The 22478-nt window shown below is 37.2% G+C and overlaps 1 protein-coding gene across 27 annotated transcripts in view; it reads left to right on the top strand.

The window, feature by feature from the left end:
* LIMCH1 (LIM and calponin homology domains 1) overlaps window positions 1-12866 on the top strand; it is a 315692-nt gene extending 302826 nt beyond the window's left edge. For 14 of the 27 annotated variants that reach the window (XM_070612961.1, XM_070612957.1, XM_070612960.1 and 11 more), the window contains 3 exons: window positions 2643-2751; window positions 4899-5001; window positions 9966-12866. In XM_070612961.1, the coding sequence (XP_070469062.1) occupies window positions 2643-2751; window positions 4899-5001; window positions 9966-9991 (238 nt within the window). In that variant the 3' untranslated portion in view covers window positions 9992-12866. Of the gene's footprint in view, window positions 1-977; window positions 1056-2642; window positions 2752-4898; window positions 5002-9965 lie in introns of all 27 variants that reach the window. The other 13 variants (XM_070612956.1, XM_070612953.1, XM_070612952.1 and 10 more) reach the window with 1 other exon arrangement.
* The last annotated feature ends 9612 nt before the right edge of the window (window positions 12867-22478 follow it).

Genomic DNA, 22478 nt, shown 5'->3' with positions numbered 1-22478 from the left:
GAACCCCTTTTCTCTTACATCTATCCAATTTTGTTTCTGTATGTCTAGATGACACTCAGAATCAACAGAAGCTAAAATCACAGAGAAGTAATCATTATTATTGATTATTGCAGTGTGATTCAACCTCTTTTTTTTAAGGCCATGGTACTGATACTTTAGGGTATCACATGAAAACGTGCTATTGTGGAGAAGACAAGCTCTGCCTGAGAAGGGAGGTTCGGATGGGCAGGCGGCTCAGGGAGTTATTTTAAAAGCAGCTGGAAGACAGATGGACTCATGCTCTGTTCACTTCTATGTTGGCGTTTCTCTTTTCCTTGTTTTTTTCTGTGTTCTATCCCTTTCTGTACAAATGAAATTAACTTGTATAAGCCAGAGCCAACAACTGACAGCTTAATCACAGGCAGGGCTCATGTGCAACCGACAGCACCTGTAAAACCATTCTGGTAGCTTCTGACTGGGGACCATTCTGCTTTGGAAATGCCATGACACAGTGGTTATTAAATGTTTTGAACATCACACCTAATCACATGTTCCCACGATGAATTTATTGATAGGGGTGGAAGCCACCTCACTGAAAAATACCAACTTTAAGCTCTGCCCTTTATTTCTGGGCTCTTTAAGAGCTTTTCCCCATGTCCCTACTCATCTCTCTCCTCCCACCCAGTCCATAATTTTTATATCCAACTCCAAATGCAGTTTTAACTAAGCAAAGACCGTGACAGAAATAGAGATTAGAAAAATATTCTGTCTTTTCTGTTCAACAATGCCAGCCTGGTTTTGACATTATGCAGCCAATGCATGTATGATATTTGCTACATGGAATTACTCTTTTTTGTCCTTTATAAAAAATTACACTAGGGCACTCTGTGGTCTTTTATTTGGTTGTCAAGTTTTTTTTCTTATTTAAAATGTCGTTTCTTGTGGGATCGGCCTTCTCTTTACCTGTCATAATTTTTGGCTCCTCTACCGTATTACAGGAAAAGCCCTCGAGAGAACTTCCAGGCGGGCCACTTGTCCCCCTGTTCTCACACCCCTCCTGGCCAGTCACCAACCAGGTACAAGAGGTCATCCAGCCTTTCTGAGGCTGCTTTGTTTTGACTAGAGCCTGCCAAGCATAATTTCAATCAAATAAGTGCTTGCCAAATGATTTTGAGGGATTTGCCCTTCCGCATCTTTTCCAACACATGTACGTAGGCAGGAGGAAGGAACCCAGTCCCCACCCGCCTGCAGCCCACGATAGAAAAAGCCAAGTGTGTGATGTTGGCGTGGCTGTGGCCATCAGGCTTTAATTACATTGTGGGGAACCTGCAATCTAATAATAAAATCCACCAGACAATTGCTGGGCTCCCAAGTCGGCGCCTTTCGCTGCAAGACGACCCACTCCTTGCAGGCAAGATCCGCTGATGGCTCTTACAGAGACCCAGGCAGGGGCTAAGAAATGAAACTTCATCCTTCTCTTTTATCCTACTCAAGCACTCTAATGATTGCTTCTCAATGCTAATTGGGCCCCATGATATTCTTAAAAGCTGCCTGAGTTCCTATTCACTGGACAGACAAATTACTGAGTACTCAGAGGTTTTCTTTGATTTAGAAATTCCATTTAACTACTGGATGAGAGGGAAATCCTAATAAATAGGGTTTGCTCAGGGTGACTCTTCTGCTTATCTCTTATCTTCCTTTCTGTTTCTGCTGTCCCTCTGTACCCTACTGGCTTCTGAGTGATGTTGCATATTTTAAAATGTCTTGTGTAATCCAAAAGCTTTCCAGACTATAGGCGTCACTACAGTCTGATCTCAGTTGTGGGAAAGCTGCCTTGGAGGACAGCCATCAAATTCTGTCACCTGCTGTCAGTCTGCTGGGTTTGGTTCTAGTCCATTGGTGGACACTGTACTACGGGCTGCATGGGTACAGAGATGGGGCAGACACAGCCGTCAGTGGGCTTACAACTCAGAGAGGATGGGGTGTGCCCAGATCATAGTCACAGAGTGTTTACACTGCAAGAGGTAGTAGAGAGAATCTAGTCCAATCCTCTCATTTTAAAGGTGAAAGGGAAACCCAAAGTGAGTTCTTTACACCAGATCGCAGACCTTGGTGACAGAGCAGGGGTTGGGCCGCACATCTGCCTGGGACCTGTTGGGCTGTATCACAATTGCCTCTCTATTTTTAAACAAAAAAAAATTCTTTCTTAATAAGTAAATAAAAATGCCCTACCTAGTGGACAGATTACCAATTATAGAAAATTTCAAAGCAACATTGAAACCTTAGGAAAGCTAAATTTGACTATCTTTTAGGACTTATGAAAATATATGGTAAATACATTTAATTATTTCAAGACATTTGATCACTGTGGTTGAATAGATTACAACACAAACTTCCTGTGACAAATAACTAAAACATACGCACATACACACACCAAATTCCTTGCTACAGTGGAGGCCTATTGTATTTAGCAGTTGTTGCAACTTCTATATAATGTTTTATTTCCTGCTCATTGTCAGTTCAGTGATTATCATTTCATTCATGATATATAAACATTTTAAAAATTCATGTTTTCATTTTTTGCATGAGGCTGTATGTTTGTGCGTTTGACAAACTATTCTAAAAGGAACATTCTATTAATATGTATATATATTGACACCTAGGTCTATAAGTGGGAAGAAACTGTGCTCTTCCTGTGGGCTTCCTTTGGGGAAAGGAGCTGCAATGATCATTGAGACCCTCAATCTCTATTTTCACATCCAGTGCTTTAGGGTATGTATTCATCACTCTTCTCTCTAAGTACAATTTCAGGATGTCTTTTGGCAAGGTTCTGGGAAATATGTCCTGGAAATCCCAACGGCCTTTGCTTCTGAGGCCTCTCCCCTCTAGGTTGTGTAGAGGTGTTCATGGAGCCCATCCTCCAGGATGAAACTCTCCTATCACACATCCCTCTGAGATGTTGGGTTGGAAGAACCAAACCAAATTTGTACGCTGCGTCTTTATGAAACAGTTTTTGTTGCTAAAGAGCATATACTCGAGCGGGAAGCCAGGAATGCCGCCGTGGGAGGACAATGATACTTCTGAATCTTTTAAGGCCATATGGATTTATTTGGAATGTAACATCTTTACTGCTTCTTAAACTCTTGTGATTTAATGTCAAAGGTTTTTAGTCTTTGACCCAGTGGAAGATTTTCTGTCAATTAGGTGGTTAAAGCAAGTTTCAAAATCGTAGGTCTCTGGATGAATATGTCTGTAATCCCAGATTGAATATCACTCCCTCTGAAAAGCTGCCCAGACTAAGTGACTTGCCTTTGTTGCAGGTCCTTACAGAACCTTTCACAGTCCTTATCTCTCATTGTTGAATTGTTTAATTATCATCTCCTCTAAAAGCTGTCCGCTCCATAAGGGCAGGGACCGGACCGTGATTCTGGTCCCAGATCTCCTGCCAATAAGTAGGTGAGCTAACCACTTAGATCTGATTTATTATAAAATTTACAAGTTGGACTATATCAGCATTTCCTTTTTTTCCATGCATGGACACATTTCAAATTAAGATACAATTTTTGAAGCTAAACCCCCTAGCTCTGAATAAGAGTCATGTCTTTCTCTTCATAACCCTAGCATACTTTCTTTTTCCTTCTTGGTTTTTGTTCTGTTTCTTGTTGGTAGCTCCCTCAACTATAAAGTAAACTTGCATGGCCTTAAAATAACTCCTCTACCTGTAAGCTGATCAAGTGAAATTATTGATTTAATAATATCTGTAATCAAACAAGTTTTTTGGAAAGCAGCACTTATCATGGGCAAAACAATAGGGATACTTAATTAGACTCAATTTATTAATATTCTCATTGTAAAATTAACCTAGATAATGTATATCCTAAATTGTCTAAGAGGTTTTTGAGGCTCAAGGAATATAATTTTAAAATTTCATGGTAATGCCAAGACAGTATGTTCCAGCATGACAGTTTGTTCTCAGAAACTTTACCAGAACTCAAAGTAATGGAGGCGGCAAAGAGTCTTTGCAGATTGTCAAGGGATAGGAGCCTTGCCTTCTTAGCTGTCAAAGCCTTTCTTCTCTCTAATAATTCACTTCCTGGAGCTGACCTGATGCTTTAAGGTACATCACTTCTTAGATTTATCCCCTACACTTGTGATGAAGATGCAGCTTGTAACATAATTTAGATGAAGTCTTCCTTTGCCCAGGTGACCTTAGAGCATGAGTCTGGGCTGGCCCTGTTCTCTTGAGCTGGGTACTGATTCCCTTGCAGGAGGCTGGCATCTGAACCAGCCCACCACTGCCACCTTCTCTGGTACAACCAGGACAGTGTGTCCCATAGTCTCCTTCTGCACTCAGGTTGACTTGGCTGAAAGGAGTTCCATTCCCAGTGGATTTGTTACCCTGGGTATCACTGCCTTTAATGTGGAAATATGAGTTGGAATACCTATTTCCTAGTAATTCTGATCTGGTAGAACTTGCCGACAATGCTAGAAAGCATTTAAAGGTTATTCACAGACAAATTTCAATTGATAATCTTTTGGCCATGTGTTTATTTAAAACCACTAGGATTTAATCTATTTAAAATGGTTCTTCGTCTTGACTTAGAAATGCTGTATTAGAGAGGTTAACAGCATAGTTTTGGGGATCAACTCAACACCACTTACCAACTTCACAACCTTGGACAAGTCAGTTAACTTCTCCGAACCAGTGTCCTCTGTGAAATGCAAGGAGTTAGGATAAAATGCTAAAGGTACATTGTTGCTATAAGTCAACCCTTGGTGCAGCATCTAACACCATAGATGCTCAACAAATGTGGAGGTCGTGGAAGTGATTGTTGTGCTATGCGTGTAAACAGTAACTAAGCGTTATACAGAGACGATTCCTTATGCACCTTATAACTTCTGTTCTTTCTGCCCTATAGTGTGGAATTTGTAAAGGACAGCTTGGAGATGCAGTCAGTGGGACAGACGTTAGGATTCGAAATGGTCTTCTAAACTGTAATGATTGCTACATGCGATCCAGAAGTAAGTACTGGGGTGAAATACCTCAAGATGAGTGAGTGCATTCGTATGCCTTTTGTAGGACCCAATTTAGGAATTCAGTTATTTCTCCCTATCAGTTGACACTCCCACCCTGAGGGAAAGATTTATTAGTATCTAGGTAAAAGAAATCGTAATGAAATAACCCCTTGTTTACCACTTGTTTCTTACTAGGAGCTACTGCTACAGTGTGGCCAAATTCTTTTTATCCTTAAGTGCAGGAATACACCAGCAGATAAAAACTGTAGACCAAGTCTGAGACATTGCCTGAACTCACCATAGAGATTCTGGTGAGGCAGAAGGAAGATATAAGATGTGTGAAACTCTATTCACTTGCTGAGGCATATCTTTAGAAGACCAGTACCATTTGAGGGATGGTTTAAGAGTGAAGAATGGCTCTCCATTGTTCATCAATTCAAGCACCAACTCCTTGATATTTACACGCCCTACTTTCAGGAGTTTCATGACATGATATGGATTTGTTCCAACTAAATTGAAAGTTCCTTGAGAGATAAAATGATGGGCTCTGCTTCTTGGTGAATCGCTTCCCTGCTCCAAAATTTCTTAGTATATAATCAGAGCTTAACAAGTGTGTGCTGCCTTAAAGCTCCCTTGAGCAGCCTGCCCTCCAGTCTTGTTTCTGGGTCTCCTACCATAGAAGGTTCGTGTTAGTTTTGGGGACACCAGGGGGTGCTGTTGCCCAGCTGCTGTTTAGAAAATCTGAAAATAGCCAGTGGCTAGCCTCTGAATCCTTCCTCACTTTCCATCCTAAGTTGAGTCCTTCTGGTGAATAACCTAGACAGAGCAGACTCTTCTGTGCACATTCGTCAGTCAGAAACTCTTGGGAAAAAATGGGAGTGAAGATATGGAGTTTGAAATTCAAGAATGTCAAATAATAATATAAAGTATTAATATTTCTATTAAAATTATAATATTAAAAATATTTCTCAAAGTAAGTGAAGTAATATTTTACAGCTTTTTTAACATGGATTTCTAAATCTACAAGACTGAAAAGTTGAAATCAATTTGTTTTATTGCTATAGATTTAGCAAATTCAGAGAAATATATGTGTATTTTAATAAAATGATGGGAACTAAAAATTAGATCAAACCCAGGTGGTTTTGATCTATGATAAACATTTGATTTGAGGTCAAAACTGTTGCAACTTAGAGCTTCTACCGTCAAACTAGACTATTTATACCCTATATTACATATAATTTATATTTTTATATATATTTATATATATTTATACCATGTATATATAATGTGTGTATATATGGTATAAATATATATATTATTGATATTGATTTTTATACTATGTATTAAATATATCAAATATGGTTTAAACAGTATACCATATATATCCCATAAGTATATACATACATACACAAATACATATATACATGTATAACATATAAGAACTATATATATTATTTAAACTGGATTTTGTTTGTTTTGTTTTTATACATTAGAAAGGAAAACTAAACCCTTTTTTCCCAGATTTCAAAGTGATTTTTCCTGTCATCTCGTACAAATTATACTTTTTCCAGCCTCAGTGAACCAGCTGAATGTGAATCGTGGAACCAGAAGAGGGCACTGTTAGATTGAGTGACTGTCAAGCAGATTTGAAAAGTGCTGTAAATCAGAATTTCTTTCATAATTTAAAGTGCTTGAAGGATGCCAGCAGAGAACAAACCTGAACCCACCTCTGGGTGACAGTGACCTGTTTTCATACAGATTTTTATTTTAATTGAGAAGTTGGATGATTCATTGTCATTTCTTTTGGAAATTAGCTTTTCGGATCTAGGCCAGGAATTTTTCTCTTATATATACGAATATAAAGGGCATTAACTGCTTTTAATTCCAAATCTAAAGACAATAACTGAGAAGTTCCTGTAACAGTCTCATAAGATGAAAAATAAGAAAGTGATTTGGAGGTAGACTAGAGATGTGATTTTTTTCCTTTGTTTATTTTATATTTTTAATGCAATATTTTTACTAGGTTTTTTTGGGGGGGGGGAATACTAAGATACTAAGAAGAAAGCAAAAAAGCTCATTATCTCTCTGCCTAGATAACCCCTATAGAGATTCAAAAGAATAAAGAAATAAAAGTCAAATGATACAAGGTTAGAAAAATTGGATTGTTCAGAGACACCAAATTAAACATGAAAATCTCCAAAATTAACCACTATAATCACTCTCTAATAATTTCTTACAGAGACCTGCAGAATGTATGTTTGTATATGTGTACACACACACAGGTGTGTGTGTGTGTGATGCATGGACCTGCGTGTGTGTTGGTTTTTATTTCACAAAGGTAATCACAAAGTCACAATGATCCGTACTTAGTTTTTGTGGCTATTTTTAACTTAGTGATATATCTTGGCAATTTTTCCATATAACATATTCTTTCTCCTCATTCTTTTTAATGGCTTTTTAGATAGTTACATATGATCCCATTGTATGGACTTACCATAATTTAAAACTAACTCTATGAATGGACACTTTTGTTGTTTCCCCTTTCTTAATATTATTTTTTAAATGCTCCAATGAACATACTTGTATGTATATCCTGATGAACCTTTGAAAGCATTTCCATAGTGTAGATTCTGAGCAGTGGGACTGCTGAGTTAAAAGCCTTTTAAAATTTTCAGACTGCTTGGCTAATTATCTTCCAGAGGAGAGCGCTTTCCCTGCAAAGTGTATGAGAGCCCCTTTCTCTCCATGCCTGCGTCAGCTCTGGATAGCATCAAACTTTACAAATTTCCACTCTGCTAGGTGGAGGAGAACCTCATTGCTTTGATCTGTGTATCTTTAATTATAAGTGAGTTTGAACATCTTCTCATATGTTTATTCCTCATCTATATTTTTTTTTCTATAAAGCGCTTCTCTATTCTTTACCTGTTGTTCTCTTGGCCCTTGATTTGTATGAGTTCTTTATAAATTAATTTTCCCTTTGTCTTATATTTGCTGTTTATTGTAGTTGTCATTGGTCTTTCCACTTTGTGATTTTTCTCATAGAAAAAATTTTCATTTTAGTAATTAAATACATCTTTTTTTTTCCTTTTTGGATTCAGTTTTATGTGTCCTACTTAGAGAAACTCTCACTACTCCAATGGCATAAATAAATTTGAGATTTCACGTAGAATTGTTTTTTGTTTTCTTTTTCACATGTACATATGTGATCATCAGGAATGCATGTTGAGGGAATAGCTCTCCAACATTTTTTCCCCATTAGCCAATTGTGTGAATATCACTTAATGAATAGTCTCTTTTTTTCTCACTAATTTGCAATGCCAATTTTCTCTTAAACTAAGTTCCCATATGTATTTGGGTCTATTTCTGGATATTTTATTATGTTTTATTAACCTATTTATTCTCCAGTATTGAATAGTTTTAATTATTATGGCTTCATAATTTGTTTTAATATTGAGTAATAATGGCCACCTTCTCTCCCCATTATTTTTTCCAGATTCTCTTAACCCTTCTTCCATGTTTATTTTTCTAGATAAATGTTAATATCATTTTAGGATAAATTTTAATTAAGTCAACACACGACAAGAAGAATGACCAGCACATCTAAGAATACTGCTCATTTCTTTCTTGATGTCATAAGAAAAAAATATATACCTTAGGCATGAATAGGTGGAGGGGATAATAATTGGCTAGAGAAGTATCAATACACTCGAATTGGTTGAATATACCCCAGATGCAATAAAAGGGTCAGAATGGAAAGAAATGGCTAAAAATCATTTTTTCTTTCTTTTCTGGTTTGCTTGATCTGAGCTGAGAAGAGGGGAGATGGATAGATGTGAGGGGTGGTTAACATGATAAGCATTTGAAGTGAAACAAAATAATGTCAGTGTGGAATAATAAAACCTGAATATATAATCCTATTTTCTTCAAGTAACTAGTCACATTTAAATGAAATTTTTCCCTTGGAGGGGAAAAATAGCATAACAGCTTATTAAAATGCAATTCCTAAAAGCAATGTAAACAGTTTTTAAGTATGTATGTAAATGGGAATGGAAGTGCAAAACAAATTACCTGTCATGAATCAAGCCATCGCATGTTTAACTGGTACCATTTGTGCTTGGGTGCTGGATGACTGTGTCGTTATGTCCATTCCATCATTCACTCTCGTGACATGCTTTTAACGCAAACTCCCTAGGGTCTTTTCCAGTGTTGTGATTGCCTCATCACAACTCTAAAATGAAGGAGAAACTTTGTGAAGGTTCAGCAGGAAATATGGAACCCAAACAATCCTTTCTAGATAGGGTTTCCAGATGAAATACAAGATGCCCAGTTAAAATTTTTTTGCCCTGTTAAGTTTGAATTTCAGATAAACAATGAAATTTTGTATGTGTACATCTCAAATATTGCATGCTCAGGATTTAGCACAAGTATATCTCAAATATCACATGGAATAAATTTCATTTGTTGTTTACCTAAAATTCAAATTTTGCTGATTGTTCTATATTTTTATTTGCTAAATCTAGCAATCCTATTTCTAGATCATATGTCAAATTCCTCCTGTTGCAATATATTTATTTTTAGAGAAACCAAAACCTAAAGAAGCTGAGAGAAGAGATTATTTTCTTGCTTACTTTCCCCAGAAGACAAGGTAGAAAACTTGAATGGAGATTATTTGGTTTAGACCATTTGAAATCTGGAGGATTTCAACCAAATTTTACAGGGCGTATGAATCACTTGTGCGCCTTGTTAAGTTCTGGGGTGGGGCTCAAGAGTCTGCATTTCAACAAGCTGCAGGTGATACCAATACTGCTCCTCTTGGACCACACTTTGAATAGCTGGGTGGGACAAGCTTCCCCTCCCTAGAGGGAAGGGATTTTGGCAGAGGTCATTGCTAATTTGGAAAGTTTTTAAATATGTGAAGCAAGAAGCATTGACTACTTTAACGGAACATTGCTCTGATTTCTTTATCACAGGTGCTGGCCAACCCACAACGTTGTGACTTGGTTTTCAAGCTTCCAGATCACTCACCATTTCTTTATTGAGAGTGTCCTCTGGCAATCGTTTAACAAAATCCCAACTTCAGGGACTTCTCATTATTCATCATCTAATTTCTGAAAGGCTATTCTAAAAGATGGTATCTGTTCTTTTGTAGCACAGTGTTTGTTTTGTTTTTCCTGGGTTTTTTTTTTTTTTTTTTGCATTTGCACAGTATATACAAAAGAATATTGAATTGTAATGGTCCTGAATAGTTCAAAAAAGGTCTTAGCATGGTCAAACAGGCTTACGGTTTAAAAAGTGTTATTCTCTTCTTTGGGGATTAATGAGATAAATGATGCAATGAATCTGTTTTGTTTTAGTATTTCTAGGAATTAAACACTTTATGTTTACAGAATCGAGCCGCAGAAAGTGCAAGACATGCCAATTTGAGACGTGGTCTTCTAAGACAGGAGCATACAATTAATGCATTTCAGAAACTAAAAATCACACCATATAGCACTGAGCTATAACTTGTTTTTAATGCAAAGTTGCTAGTCTGATAATATATACTGTAATCCTGAAACATTTGTGTTACTTACCTTTTGAAGTAGAAATCATACCAATAAATTATTGCACCGTTAGTATTAGATTTTGTGTACTTTGGAAGTTATGTCATTAATATAGGCTGGTCTGTCAAATAAAGAGAACCCTTGCAATATTGGCGAGACTTACACTCTGGGACGTTGCCCAAGGGTAGGAAGAAACCAGAGGGAAATATTTCAGTCATCATTTCCAAAGTTATTACCAAAATCTATGAGGAAGTTTCATCTTCAAAAGACTGGTGGGTTGATGATAGCCATGAGGGCTTCGTTTCTTGCTTCTCTTCAGGCTCTAGATTCAATAAGAGACTTAACATGAGGCACGTGGAAGCTCCCGTCGAGATAAGTCCATCATTAGGTGTGACCACTGCTCACCCTTGCCTACAAAGTTCTCCTTGAGGGCCTGAAGCACAGGTGTCTAAAGAAAAGTACTAAGTCCATCCTAATAGAATCCAAATGCAACAAGATGTGATAAGCCACTGGTGTGTGATCAGCAAGAACCAACAGCTCACACTGTGCCCTGCCCACTCTAACAGATATCTGCTCTCCTTCATTCTCCTCCATCACCAACTCTCTGTACTATCAGGAACTCTGGACCTTGCTCGTGGAGAAGTTTAGAGAGGAACTCTTGTGGAGAACTGGTTTATTTTTTTGTCCTGTGTGATGAGTTTCAGCAGGCCAAGAAAGGAGTCAAGTTACTAAAAAGCATCACATTTTAGATCTCCAGGCCGTTTTTTCTGTAAGACTGGGGAAAGGAGAACGATTTATTCTGCCTTAAAACGATGGCAAATAAGTGAAGATGACATTTTTGTGAATGTAGACTATGAATATACTCCTAATAGGTTAAAGTAGTCATAAAAGGAGATTGAGTAGATGTTTTTCTGTTGTTATGTAAGCAATAATTTTTTTCTGTGTCTTATTGAGTATGGCTAGCAATTATTTATTTACATGCTAGACGATTCTCTGCATGCGGGTTCCATGTAAGTGCAGAAATTTCCTCAGCCCCCGGCGGTATTTGATCATTTTGTCATTTGGATGAGCTGTTGTTAGACTGAAATTTACACATCACTTCATTAAAAATTGTGCCTTAGAAAACGCGAAGCTGTTGCACATAGCCAGTGATGAATTGTGGATGCAGAACATTGAGGAAAGATGAAGTCACTTCCAAATCCCAAGACTTCTCATAGAGGTGTTTGCTGTTTTACAGGAGAAAAAATGTTGAAAAAATAAAAATAAAAATAGAAAAAATTAAAAAGAAAAAAGTTTTGAAAATGTACAGATTAAGTCCAATATTTTGATTAAGCACCTGCATGTTTTATTAAATATTTTGATAATGTGGATGTTTACACTTTGCATGATATTAGCAGAGTACTTTACCACAAATAATGCACAAAACATGTACAATAGGATCATTCATAACCGATTTTTATAGAACACTTTTTACACGTGGAACTCCATCCATTATGTAAGGATTATATGAATATTGCACATTCTCTTCTGGTTTCACAAACCCATTTATACATATTTCTTAGGGAGACTCATTGTACATGTATTGAAGCTAGAATCCAGTCAAGAAAAATAAAGCCCTATTCTCCAACTGCAAAACGTGCTTTCCCATAATGAACAATAGTCACCAGCACAGAATAATCTCCAACATTTTCTAAATTCTAATTGCCAACTGTTTCTATTTATATTTGATTTATATTTCATTTGGAGTCTGTTACATGGCAGCTTGGGCAGACTAGATCTTGTTTTTTCCAATGCAGCATAATGAGTATGATCTATTTCTTTGCAAATAATCTTTGAGATCCTAGGGGGAAAAAAATGCTCTGCTCTGTTCAGCTACAATGTAAATGTGTTTGTTTAAAAAACAGATAAGGCAACTCAGTGATTTATTGTTCCTGAGGAAATATATCTGATTTTTTTCCTCATACTCCAAAAGCCAGTCCCTTCTCTTTTTTAAGAAAAAATGGGTAACTCTTTGTTTTTCACTAGCAAACTTTCATGACATTTCCTCATTCTTTCCATGTAGTGTTATTAATGCAATACGTAGTATAGTTATCGATACACAGTCTAAGACTTAACGAACTGAAATGATCCACCTCCCATGTGAGTCCGTCCGAAAGATGTTATCGTTCTGGGTGGGCCAATGTTCTATGTCAGTTACACTAACCTTCATTTAAAATATTTATTCTAAAATGCCTCTGATAAATAGTAAAAAAATAAAAATAAAAAGTTGTCTAAAATGCAACAGCTTTTATAGTAAATGTACATTTATAAATAAAATACTCAAATCAACTTTGTATTCCATTGATTTTGGGGGAGTGGGGAGTCGGTTTCCTTACTTGGGGAGGAAAGAATCAAGCGCTCTCTCTCAGCTTTTGGTCCAGGGTTACCTAGTCAGATGATGGCAGTGATGCATGTCTGCATATACAGATTGATGCGTTTTTGAGGTCAACTGTTTAAGGCAAATGAAACTTACCAGCCGGTTGTGGAAGTCACTAAGGAATTGCCTTCCACTAGAAGATTCAGACTCCTTGAAATGAGACACACAATAACCAGGAGAGACCATGCAAATGCCAGTGAAAATTGTCTGAAACAACCAAATGACAGTTAACTTACAGCACTGCCCCAATGTTCCCTCTCTCTGTGTATATATACAGTCTGGGACTGAGAGCTTTTTTCCTTGTTGGTGAACCGGGGAATATGATGCAAAACGGTAGCATCCTGCTGACACTGATAATTTTCCAAAATACACATTCACTTTGCCTGGTACTCTGTCCCAAATTTGTAGGTGGTGGTAAAAAGCAAGCAAATTCCTTGAAAATTTCCCTCACTTTTAAGATGCAATATACTAATTGCCACTGCAAGTTGTATTCTGCTGCTGCTTGCAAAGTTTGGTAGGCAGTAGCCGCTGCTGATTCCATAGTAAAGTGAATTCTTTGCCTTTCATTAGAGTTTTGGTAGCTATCAGAGTAGTTTAATATAGCCATTGTTATTTAAATGAAAGTCCTTTAACGTATTTCAAAACAAAGAAAAGATTGTTCTAACTTGTGATCTATAAAAAGTGTTTTTATTGAAAACATTTACGTCAGGTATGTTGAATTAGCTTTCATTCCATTGACTTTCTTCAAGACCTCAGGTCTCCTTTTTAGGTTCCTAATCTAGACCGCAAAAGATCCTTCCCCATCCTTTGGCATTATCTGAGTCAGGGGTTACAAACTCAAATGACTGGAGGGACCGGTTGGGCATTGTAAATGAGAACCAGAAGAGGATACTAGAGAGTGGTGTAGACTATGGCAAACTGAAAAAACAACAGTTCTGTCTAAAGAAGGAGGCGGCTAGCAGGCTCCAACCAATTGTGTTCGTATGAAATCTCCAGCTTTTTAAATGTTGACAACAATCCAAAACATTTTCCAACACAGGGCCAACCAACATTGTGAGGCTCCACAAAATATATCTGCAAGTCCAATTTTGTTCTCAGGCCACCAGTTTGGAACCTATAGCTAAGCCTTCTCTTTGCTTTTCTATCACCTACTACTAATTTGCTCTTCTGTGAGTCATTTCGTTTGACAAATATATCAAGAAATGACCGTGCAAAATATTTGCTTTTAGAGTGTCTTGGATCATTCAGTGAAAGAAGCTAATAGAGCCGTTAATCAGTGGGGTGATGTTGCTACAATTTGTAACACTTTGAGGTAGCATTATTAGTCTACTGTCCTCAAGAATTGCTCTTTTATAAGCACCTGTGTTCAGTGTTTTACCGAACCACACCCTTCCCTTTAGTAGTTTCCTTCTTTTTTCTGAGTGACTCAAAAGGACAGAAAAGTTCAGAAACATGCAAAGTAGAATTTTTCCTAAACTTCTTTAGCATCATTTTATCAAATGTACTCTTGCAAACGTTGTTTTATTTATCAAAAAGCATTCTGGCATGTGAGAAGTTGTATGTATGCCTCCCCATTTTATAGATGAGAAATGGAGGTAAAAGGAATAAATGACTTATCCTGGATGAGTGTAAGGTTTTATATAATTGGGTATTTCACCAACAGTCCCCAATACGAGGTGATTAGGTTAACTTGCTATTCAACTGTGCCTGGTTCTCATGTATGGGACCACTCATGAAACCAGCTAGGAGGACCCCTGTGCAGAGCTGGACTTTGGCAGGATTTAATCTGCACTCAAGCAGAGACTAGAATGCTCTCATAGTAACCTTACACTTATAAAACACTCAAATGGGCTTAGTATTCCATTGGAGTTTGGTTTCTTTTTCTGGAAAGAGAGAGCTGTCCCTTATGGCATGACCTTGGACACTTTGGTATTTGCTGGAGTGGAGGCTCTGCACCATCCACACTCCTGCCCAGAGCCCTACTAACCTCTCCCCAACATAATCCATCTCCAAAGCCTCCCTCCCCTCTCCCTAGTTCTGGTCTCCAGGGCTGGGAAAATCTAGCCCTACCTGATAGACAACATGTTTGTCCAGCCCAACTGTTGTTTCACAACTGGACCTCCGCTTTCTCAAACTCAACAGCCAAGGCCTGAACAGAGGAAGGACCTCTTTCCACCCACTCTGATGGGGAGAAGACACTGAGGGCACACCACATCCATTCCTGTATCACAATATTATTTCACCACAAACAGATCCATTGATACATTAATCAAGGTGTTTCATTTTTTCAATAGGAATAATGACATTGTTTGTGAAAGCCTGTCTTCTTTATTGTCTACCAAGGAGAGAGAATTATTTCAGCAGGCCCTGTTGGTTTAGAAAATGCCTTGGCTGAAAGTGACTGAAGCATGACTATAGAAAGCCCCTATGAAACATTTTATCAAGCAGTTCGTTTTCACTCTCAATGGTACAGCATTAATTACTATCCGAAGCTCTGATCCTGGAGCATTCAACAATTCCTCCTGAATCCAAGAAAAGTTGTGAGGATAATAGTTCATATTTTTGTAACACTATGAGAATTGAGAAGCTGCATCTTGTTTATATGCTAACACTCTGGGAAACAAGTGGAATATTTGATTGGACAAATGGAGAATGCCTCTTCTGAGATGATCCAAGAAAGTCTGAAAAGAAGGCGTAATCAAAGGAATTTGCCTGACCAAACAGTAAAATTTACTGTAAAGTTAACAGTAAACAAAGTACATATCTTGGGCAAGGCCTGATAAATTAGTTATAATTAACACAGCAAAGTGTATGGCCAAAGTACAGACCTAAATAAACATAAAATGTTAGTGTATAATAAAAATGGTATCACAAATCAATGGATAAAGGAGAGACAGTTGATTAATGTCATCTCTCCACAGTAAAATTAATTCCAGATGAATTAAAGTGTTAAATGCAAAAAACAAAAACAGGAAAAGAAAGAATAATAGGTTCAAATATGCTTCAATACATTCTCAACAAATGGAATTTTAAGCAAAATTTTAAAGTAATGAAAAACTGGAGGAAATATTCCCAACAAATGTGACAAAGGGTTAATAGCCTTAACATACAAAGTCCTTTACAAATCAGTAGAAAATTGGCAAAAGGACATTTAAAAAGCTGACAAAAATGCAAATGGCCAACAAACATGAAAAACTGTTCAAGCTTACTAGTGATCAAAGAAATGCAAATTAAAACAACAGTAAGATGACTCGCCCTACTCCCCAAGAACAGATAGTCATTCAATTATGTTAATTACAAACTTCTATATCGCAAAAAGAAAGTAAAAAAGCTATAAATGAGGAGAAGATATTTTCACACATACAACCAACAAAGAATTAGTATCCAAACTATATAAAGAACTTCAAAATATCGATAAGAAAAATACAAACAGGCCAATAGAAAAATAGACAAAAGACATGAATAGGCATTTCATAGAAAACATAAGTAGTAAAAAAAAAGGCAAAATATATTCAATTTTATTAGGAAGAAAATGCAAACTAAAACCAACATGAGACGCCATTTTATACCCACCAGATTGATAAAAATTTAAAGCTTTGATGACACCAAGTGTTAGTGGGGACATGGAGCAACAGGAACTCATACAGTGATGATAAGAATGTATATTGGTAAAGAATTCTGCATTATCTAGTGATGATGAAGCTCATATCCCTTGATGTAGCAATTTCACTTCTAGAACATAAATACCTTAGCATTACTCTGGAGAAGGTCAAGAAACTCTCACAGATGTCCTCCTTGACACATGTTCAAAATGTCCCTCACAGCACTGCTTGGATATAAATTATGGTATTCCATTGTAGCAGTGAAAAATTAGTGAACCGTAGGGTATACACATACGTTTGGATGAATCTCAGAAAAAATAACATTAGGCTAAAATAGCAAGACATCAAAGATTACATACATTATGATACCATTGACACGAAGTGTAAAGACAGTAGAAAACTAAGCATTATTGTGTCTGGAGTTACATAACATGTGATAAAAAAGTAAAGCGAAGGAAAGGAATAACGCAAACAAAATTCAGGATTTGGGGTTGGATGAGGGGAATGCTGCCAAGCAGGGCACACAAGGAATATCAACTTCTTATTTTTTATCATTCATTCATAAGTTCTGTTTTGTTATGAGGACCTTCAGCCAAACTGCTTTCTAAAAGGATTGTTCCAAGTAGTCTGACAATAGTGTATGGAAGATCCTATTTCCCCCAATCATACCCAATATCTGCTGTCAGGCTTCTTAATTTTTGCCTTTCTGGTGGAAAGGAAATGGTATTTCATTGCTTTAATGTGCATTCCGCTGACTATTGGTAAGGCTGGGCACATTTTCATATCTTTATTAGACAGTTTGGATTGACTTCCGTGAACGATGTGGTCATTTCCTTTGCCAATTTTCCTATTGAATTGCTTTTCTTTTTTTATTGCTTTTTAGGGATTTTGTAAATATTCTAGATTCTAATCCTTTGTCAACCATGTGCACTGCAAACGTTTCTCTTGACTGTGACTTGTCTTGTAAACTTTATCGTGCCTTTCAACAATTTTTAGTTTTAATGTGGTAAATATATGGATATTTGTATGTATTTTGTGCTTCTTGAGACTCATTTAAGAAATCCTTGCCTACTCCAATTCTATAAAGACACTCTGCTACATAGTCTCTTAAAAAATGTTAAAGTTTTGAATTCCGCATTTGGCTCCTTATCAAGGGAAGCAGGGACCTACCCTTTTTCCTCTTTGGATAGTCCATCTTCCCAGAACCGCTTACGAAATAACTCGTCCTTTCTCAGCTGATTTGTGATGTCACTTTTGTGAAAGATTTTCCATATGTCTGAGAGTCTGTTTCTGGGCATTTATTCCATTCCATTGGTCTACTTATCTATCCCTACACCAATTTCACATTGTTTCAATTATTGTGTCTTCATATTAAGCCTTGATATCTGGAAGGGCAAATTTCCTTCCTTTCTCAAAATTGCCCTGGCCATTTTGGGACCTTTGCTCTTCCATATGAATTTTAGGATAAGCTGTAAAGTTTCTCTGAAATGTCTCAGGATTTTGATCTAAATTCAATTTATAGACTATAACTTTCTAATTGGTATTGTTAGTATACAAGAATACCACTGACATTTTTTATGTTAATCTTGGACCCAGCAACTTTGCTGGACTCTCTTAGTAGTTCTAACACATTGTTTATCACTTCTCTAGGATTTCCTATGTAGTCAATCATCAGCTACAAAGAAAAAAAAAAGACTATTTCGTCTCTTTCCAATCATGTCTTCATTTTTTCATATCTTATTGTATTGTTAAGATGTCTAGTAAATGGTGATAATGGACCTCCTTGTCTCACATTGTTATTTATATAGGCAAAAAAGTTGGAAAACATCCTAGATGTCTAACATCAGGGAATAGTTGTGAAAATTATGGTACATCCTTATAACGACATTCTGCCATTGTAAAATTGCATTTTCGCAAACATTTAATTTAAATTATTAACATCCCTACAACAAAATGCTACATTAAAAGGCCACAACATCAAATGATATATATTATGATTCAAGTTTTATAAGTAAAATATATATATATGTATATTTTTAAAGATTTTATTTTTCCTTTTTCTCCCAATGCTCCCCGGTACATAGTTGTGTATTTTTAGTTGTGGGTCCTTCTAGTTGTGGCATGTAGGATGCCTCCTCAGCATGGCCTGATGAGCGGTGTCATGTCCACGCCCAGCATCTGAACTGGCAAAACCCTGGGCTGCCAAAGCAGAACGTGTGAACTTAACCACTTGGCCACAGGGCTGGCCCCAGGTAAAATATATTATTATATACCATATTTTTTTTACTATATGTGTAACCCAAGTGTCCCCAGTTTTCAAGACTTACAGGATGGAGTTTCCCCATAATATCCAAATATAAATGCATGCCCCATCCTACAGGACTATAGGAAATCCAGTCCTCTTTGCAGCTACTGCTGATGATCTTCAGCATGTCCTGCTTTTTTGTTTTCCACTTTCCATGTTTGACCCCTGCCCCAGGCTTCTTCTTCAGTCACTTTGGCCTATTTCATTATTCTTTCTATACTTAAACCCTAAACATGACTACAACCTGTCACTCCTTTATTCTTCGGAGACCAGCTAACAGAGGATTCTTGTGGTTTAATAAACTTAAATATGCCTTGAGGATAGCATAGCCAAATTACAAGACAAGAAAGAAAATGTCAAGTTGGAATTCATGTATCATTGCTCTTAAAATCCATTGGTCACACTGGCTCACAGGGAACCATGTCCCTCCTTCTTCCCTCACTCCAGGCCTGTGGCCTGCTGCTGTGTTGAGGGACACACTCCTTTCAACTAGAGTTTGCTCTTTCATTCGCTCTCTCTCTCCTTCCCTATTCCCCACCCCTGCCCCTTGCAGCGCACCCTTGTATCTGAGCATGCTAGAGGAGTCAGAATCAAGTCAGCAAATATCACAACGATTTCTTAGGGCCCACAATGAAGGCAGCCTTTACCTACTAAACATCTCAGTTAATGTCTCAGTCTAAAGGAGCACAGACTCTAGAGTTGGAATGTCCACGTTCAAATCCCAGCTCCGCCACTTACTACTTAAGACCTTGGGCAAATTGTTTATCTTCTCTGTGCCTTGGTTTCCCCACCTGCATAATGGGGATAATAATAGAATATACCACTAGTGTTATTGTGAGGATTAAATAGGATGATGCGTTTAAAATAGGACTACTCTAGCATATAGAAAATGTTAGCAGTTTCCGTTAGCATTGGGATTACCATGTGTTAGTAGGAATAGAGTACAAGTTGCAGTAGTAGAACTACCTTACCAATATTCAGAGCCACGGAATGAAAAACTCATGTTGAACTTGTATCTCTATGATAGGCTCACCAGTATAGCTATTCTGAGACAAGAGAGTCTGTCCCCAAAATAAATTCTAGCCTACAGCATTAGGGCCACAAATGGTTCAAAAATATTTTCAAAGCATCCTGTAAAATAAATATGTACCAAGTCAAAAAGAAATAAAATATTGAAATAGATAAACCACAATATCAATAGCAGTTATCTTGGATTAGTGGGATTGTGGGTAATTTTTATTCTGCCTACACACTTTTGTGTGTTTTGCCTGCACTGACCATCTATTGCTTTTATAATATGAAAAAATAAGACCATTATAAAATATAGAAAGAAAGCTTTCTTCTACATCCACTCTAGATAAGACTTATTAGAATTTATTCGATTACCAAAATTCTGCAATGAAATGTAGCCTAGGCTTGAATAAAGAGAGAATTCATCTGGGTATTCAGTCCTGGCAGAGCCTTGCCATCACGTGGCCATGTTGCTGCTCTGGAAGCGGCCTGTGAGCTTTTCAGCTGCAGGCCCTTCACACAGATATTTAGAGTTCTGCTCCTATGGGACAGTCTCAGCTCTTAACATGAACTCATAGCTCACTCCAAATCTCCATTTGCAGTTTACTTGTGCAGCATTCACCCTCGCCTTAAAAGTGGATTGCAAAAAGTGCTTCCATAAAACTTACATGAGTTGTCTAAACCAACAGTGTCACCACTTTCCAAGTTTATCATGACCTCGTATTTACACAGCAGAATGTAGTTTCAGAGGGGAAAAAGGACCCAGTTAGAGGTTAATGGCAAATGTCCTCTGCCCACGGAAATACAGCAATTAAGATGAATCAGAGGCTTCTGATTTTGAATCAGATCTGCTCTCCTTGAGAAAATAGCTTTTGGGCCTTTTCCCATTCTACTACTCCTTGAAAAGAAAAGGCAAAGTTTTCCTTACTGGATTTTGTCATGGAATAGAATGCTAGGAACATCCAATAACAAAGGCTGACAAAAGGCAAGCAGATGCTAGACTTCCAGAAAACATGTAATTTGACATGGATGAGCATTTCCCAAAGTGTGTTCCCCCAATGTGTTACATGAAATGCTCTTCAAGAAAATGGTTCCATGGTTATATGTGTGTGGAAAGCACTGCATATCCTTTTTCTTGGGGATATAGAATGCCTATCAAAGGCCTGAGCAATTCTGCAGTAGTCCATTTAAATTTGTTAAATGCACATTTTTCTAAATATATTTCATCAAGAAACTCTATTCTAGACTGTTCTCAACATCCTCTGGCACTTGGGTTCCACAGGACATGCTTTGGGAAACATTGATTGAACAATTAATACAATTGGGAAATCACAAAAGTAACTTGATAATATACAGACATGTTTTTTTAATTCTTAGACTATTTTTTAATTCTTGATGCCCAAACACAAGAATGACAACAATAAAATCAATGGGGATACTTACATGCGGAACTGTGGAGGTAGGAAGTGGAGCTCATGTGAAGGAAGGGCCAGGAGAGCTGTGGAAATGGCTAGGATTCATGAGCACTCTTTCTTCAAGGGCCTAATTCTCCTAAGAAACTTTCAAGGGAAAGTAAGTGCTTTCATTAGGAACCTGGTCAAGAATATGGTTGAAACTCATTTCTCACGTAGGAATAATAATATCCCCACATAAAACTTCTGTGGTATGTTAAGAGACCGAATATTGGGGAAAAGAGTAATTTCCATATCTAACATGTCTTTCTCTCTCCTACCTTCCCACAGTGCTCTGGAGGGAAAGCTCTAAAATTAAAGCTCTAAATCCAACGGTCTCAAGAACTGCACCATAGCAAAGATTTCCAGAGGGCCGGTGGGCCTCAACCCATCTCAGAAAGTGTATAACTACCTTAAGCTGAATTTAGGAGACTAGGTAACTGATGTGAATTAGTATTGAAAAAGTGCTATCAAGCGATCTGTTCTAATAGACGAAGTAAAGAATGTACTGCCTTTCAGAAAGCTGGTGAAAGAATGCTTTTAAATTCTGATATTGGTCGTCTATTTGACCAGCTAAACCAGGTTTTATTCTGGATCTAAGGATTATCTTGTTTGGTGTTTCAAAAGAGTATTCAACATATGCCATTGTTTTTTCTGTTTAAGGAATCTTTTGAATGGAATAAACTCACCCTTGTTTAACTTTTTAGTTTATCATTGTAAAAAGGAAAAAAAAATGTAAGGTAAGGAAATATCTTTTGCTTTAATCAAATTTTAGAAAGATGTCTGTGGTAGTTCCCAGCTTCAGTGTCTTTAATCTTCATCCTCTAGTGTAGAATTTAAGAATTTTTTTTGACTCTTGAATTGAACCAGTATGAGAATCTATATAATTCTATGTGATTCGTAGAAGAAAAATATGAGTAACAAAAATGAGACTGTGGAACAACCTCACCATCTCACTTTCTCCAATATCTCTCAGAAAGGGGCCTCAAAAAAGACACTGAGATTTCTAATAGCTTTAAAGTTACTATTGTATCCTTCATTGCCCTCAAAAAGACAACTCAGGAATGGGAAATCTTGAATTCACTGTCTTCCTGAGTGTCTATAGTGGAAAATCTGTTGCCTTCCCAGCATCTATTCTATAGCAGTCCTGTTGTT

Source organism: Equus przewalskii, chromosome 3 (assembly GCF_037783145.1).
Source record: "Equus przewalskii isolate Varuska chromosome 3, EquPr2, whole genome shotgun sequence".
NCBI classification, from domain to species: domain Eukaryota; kingdom Metazoa; phylum Chordata; class Mammalia; order Perissodactyla; family Equidae; genus Equus; species Equus przewalskii.
The sequence above is the reverse complement of the archived record's forward strand: the minus strand, read 5'-3'. Positions and strand labels throughout refer to the sequence as shown.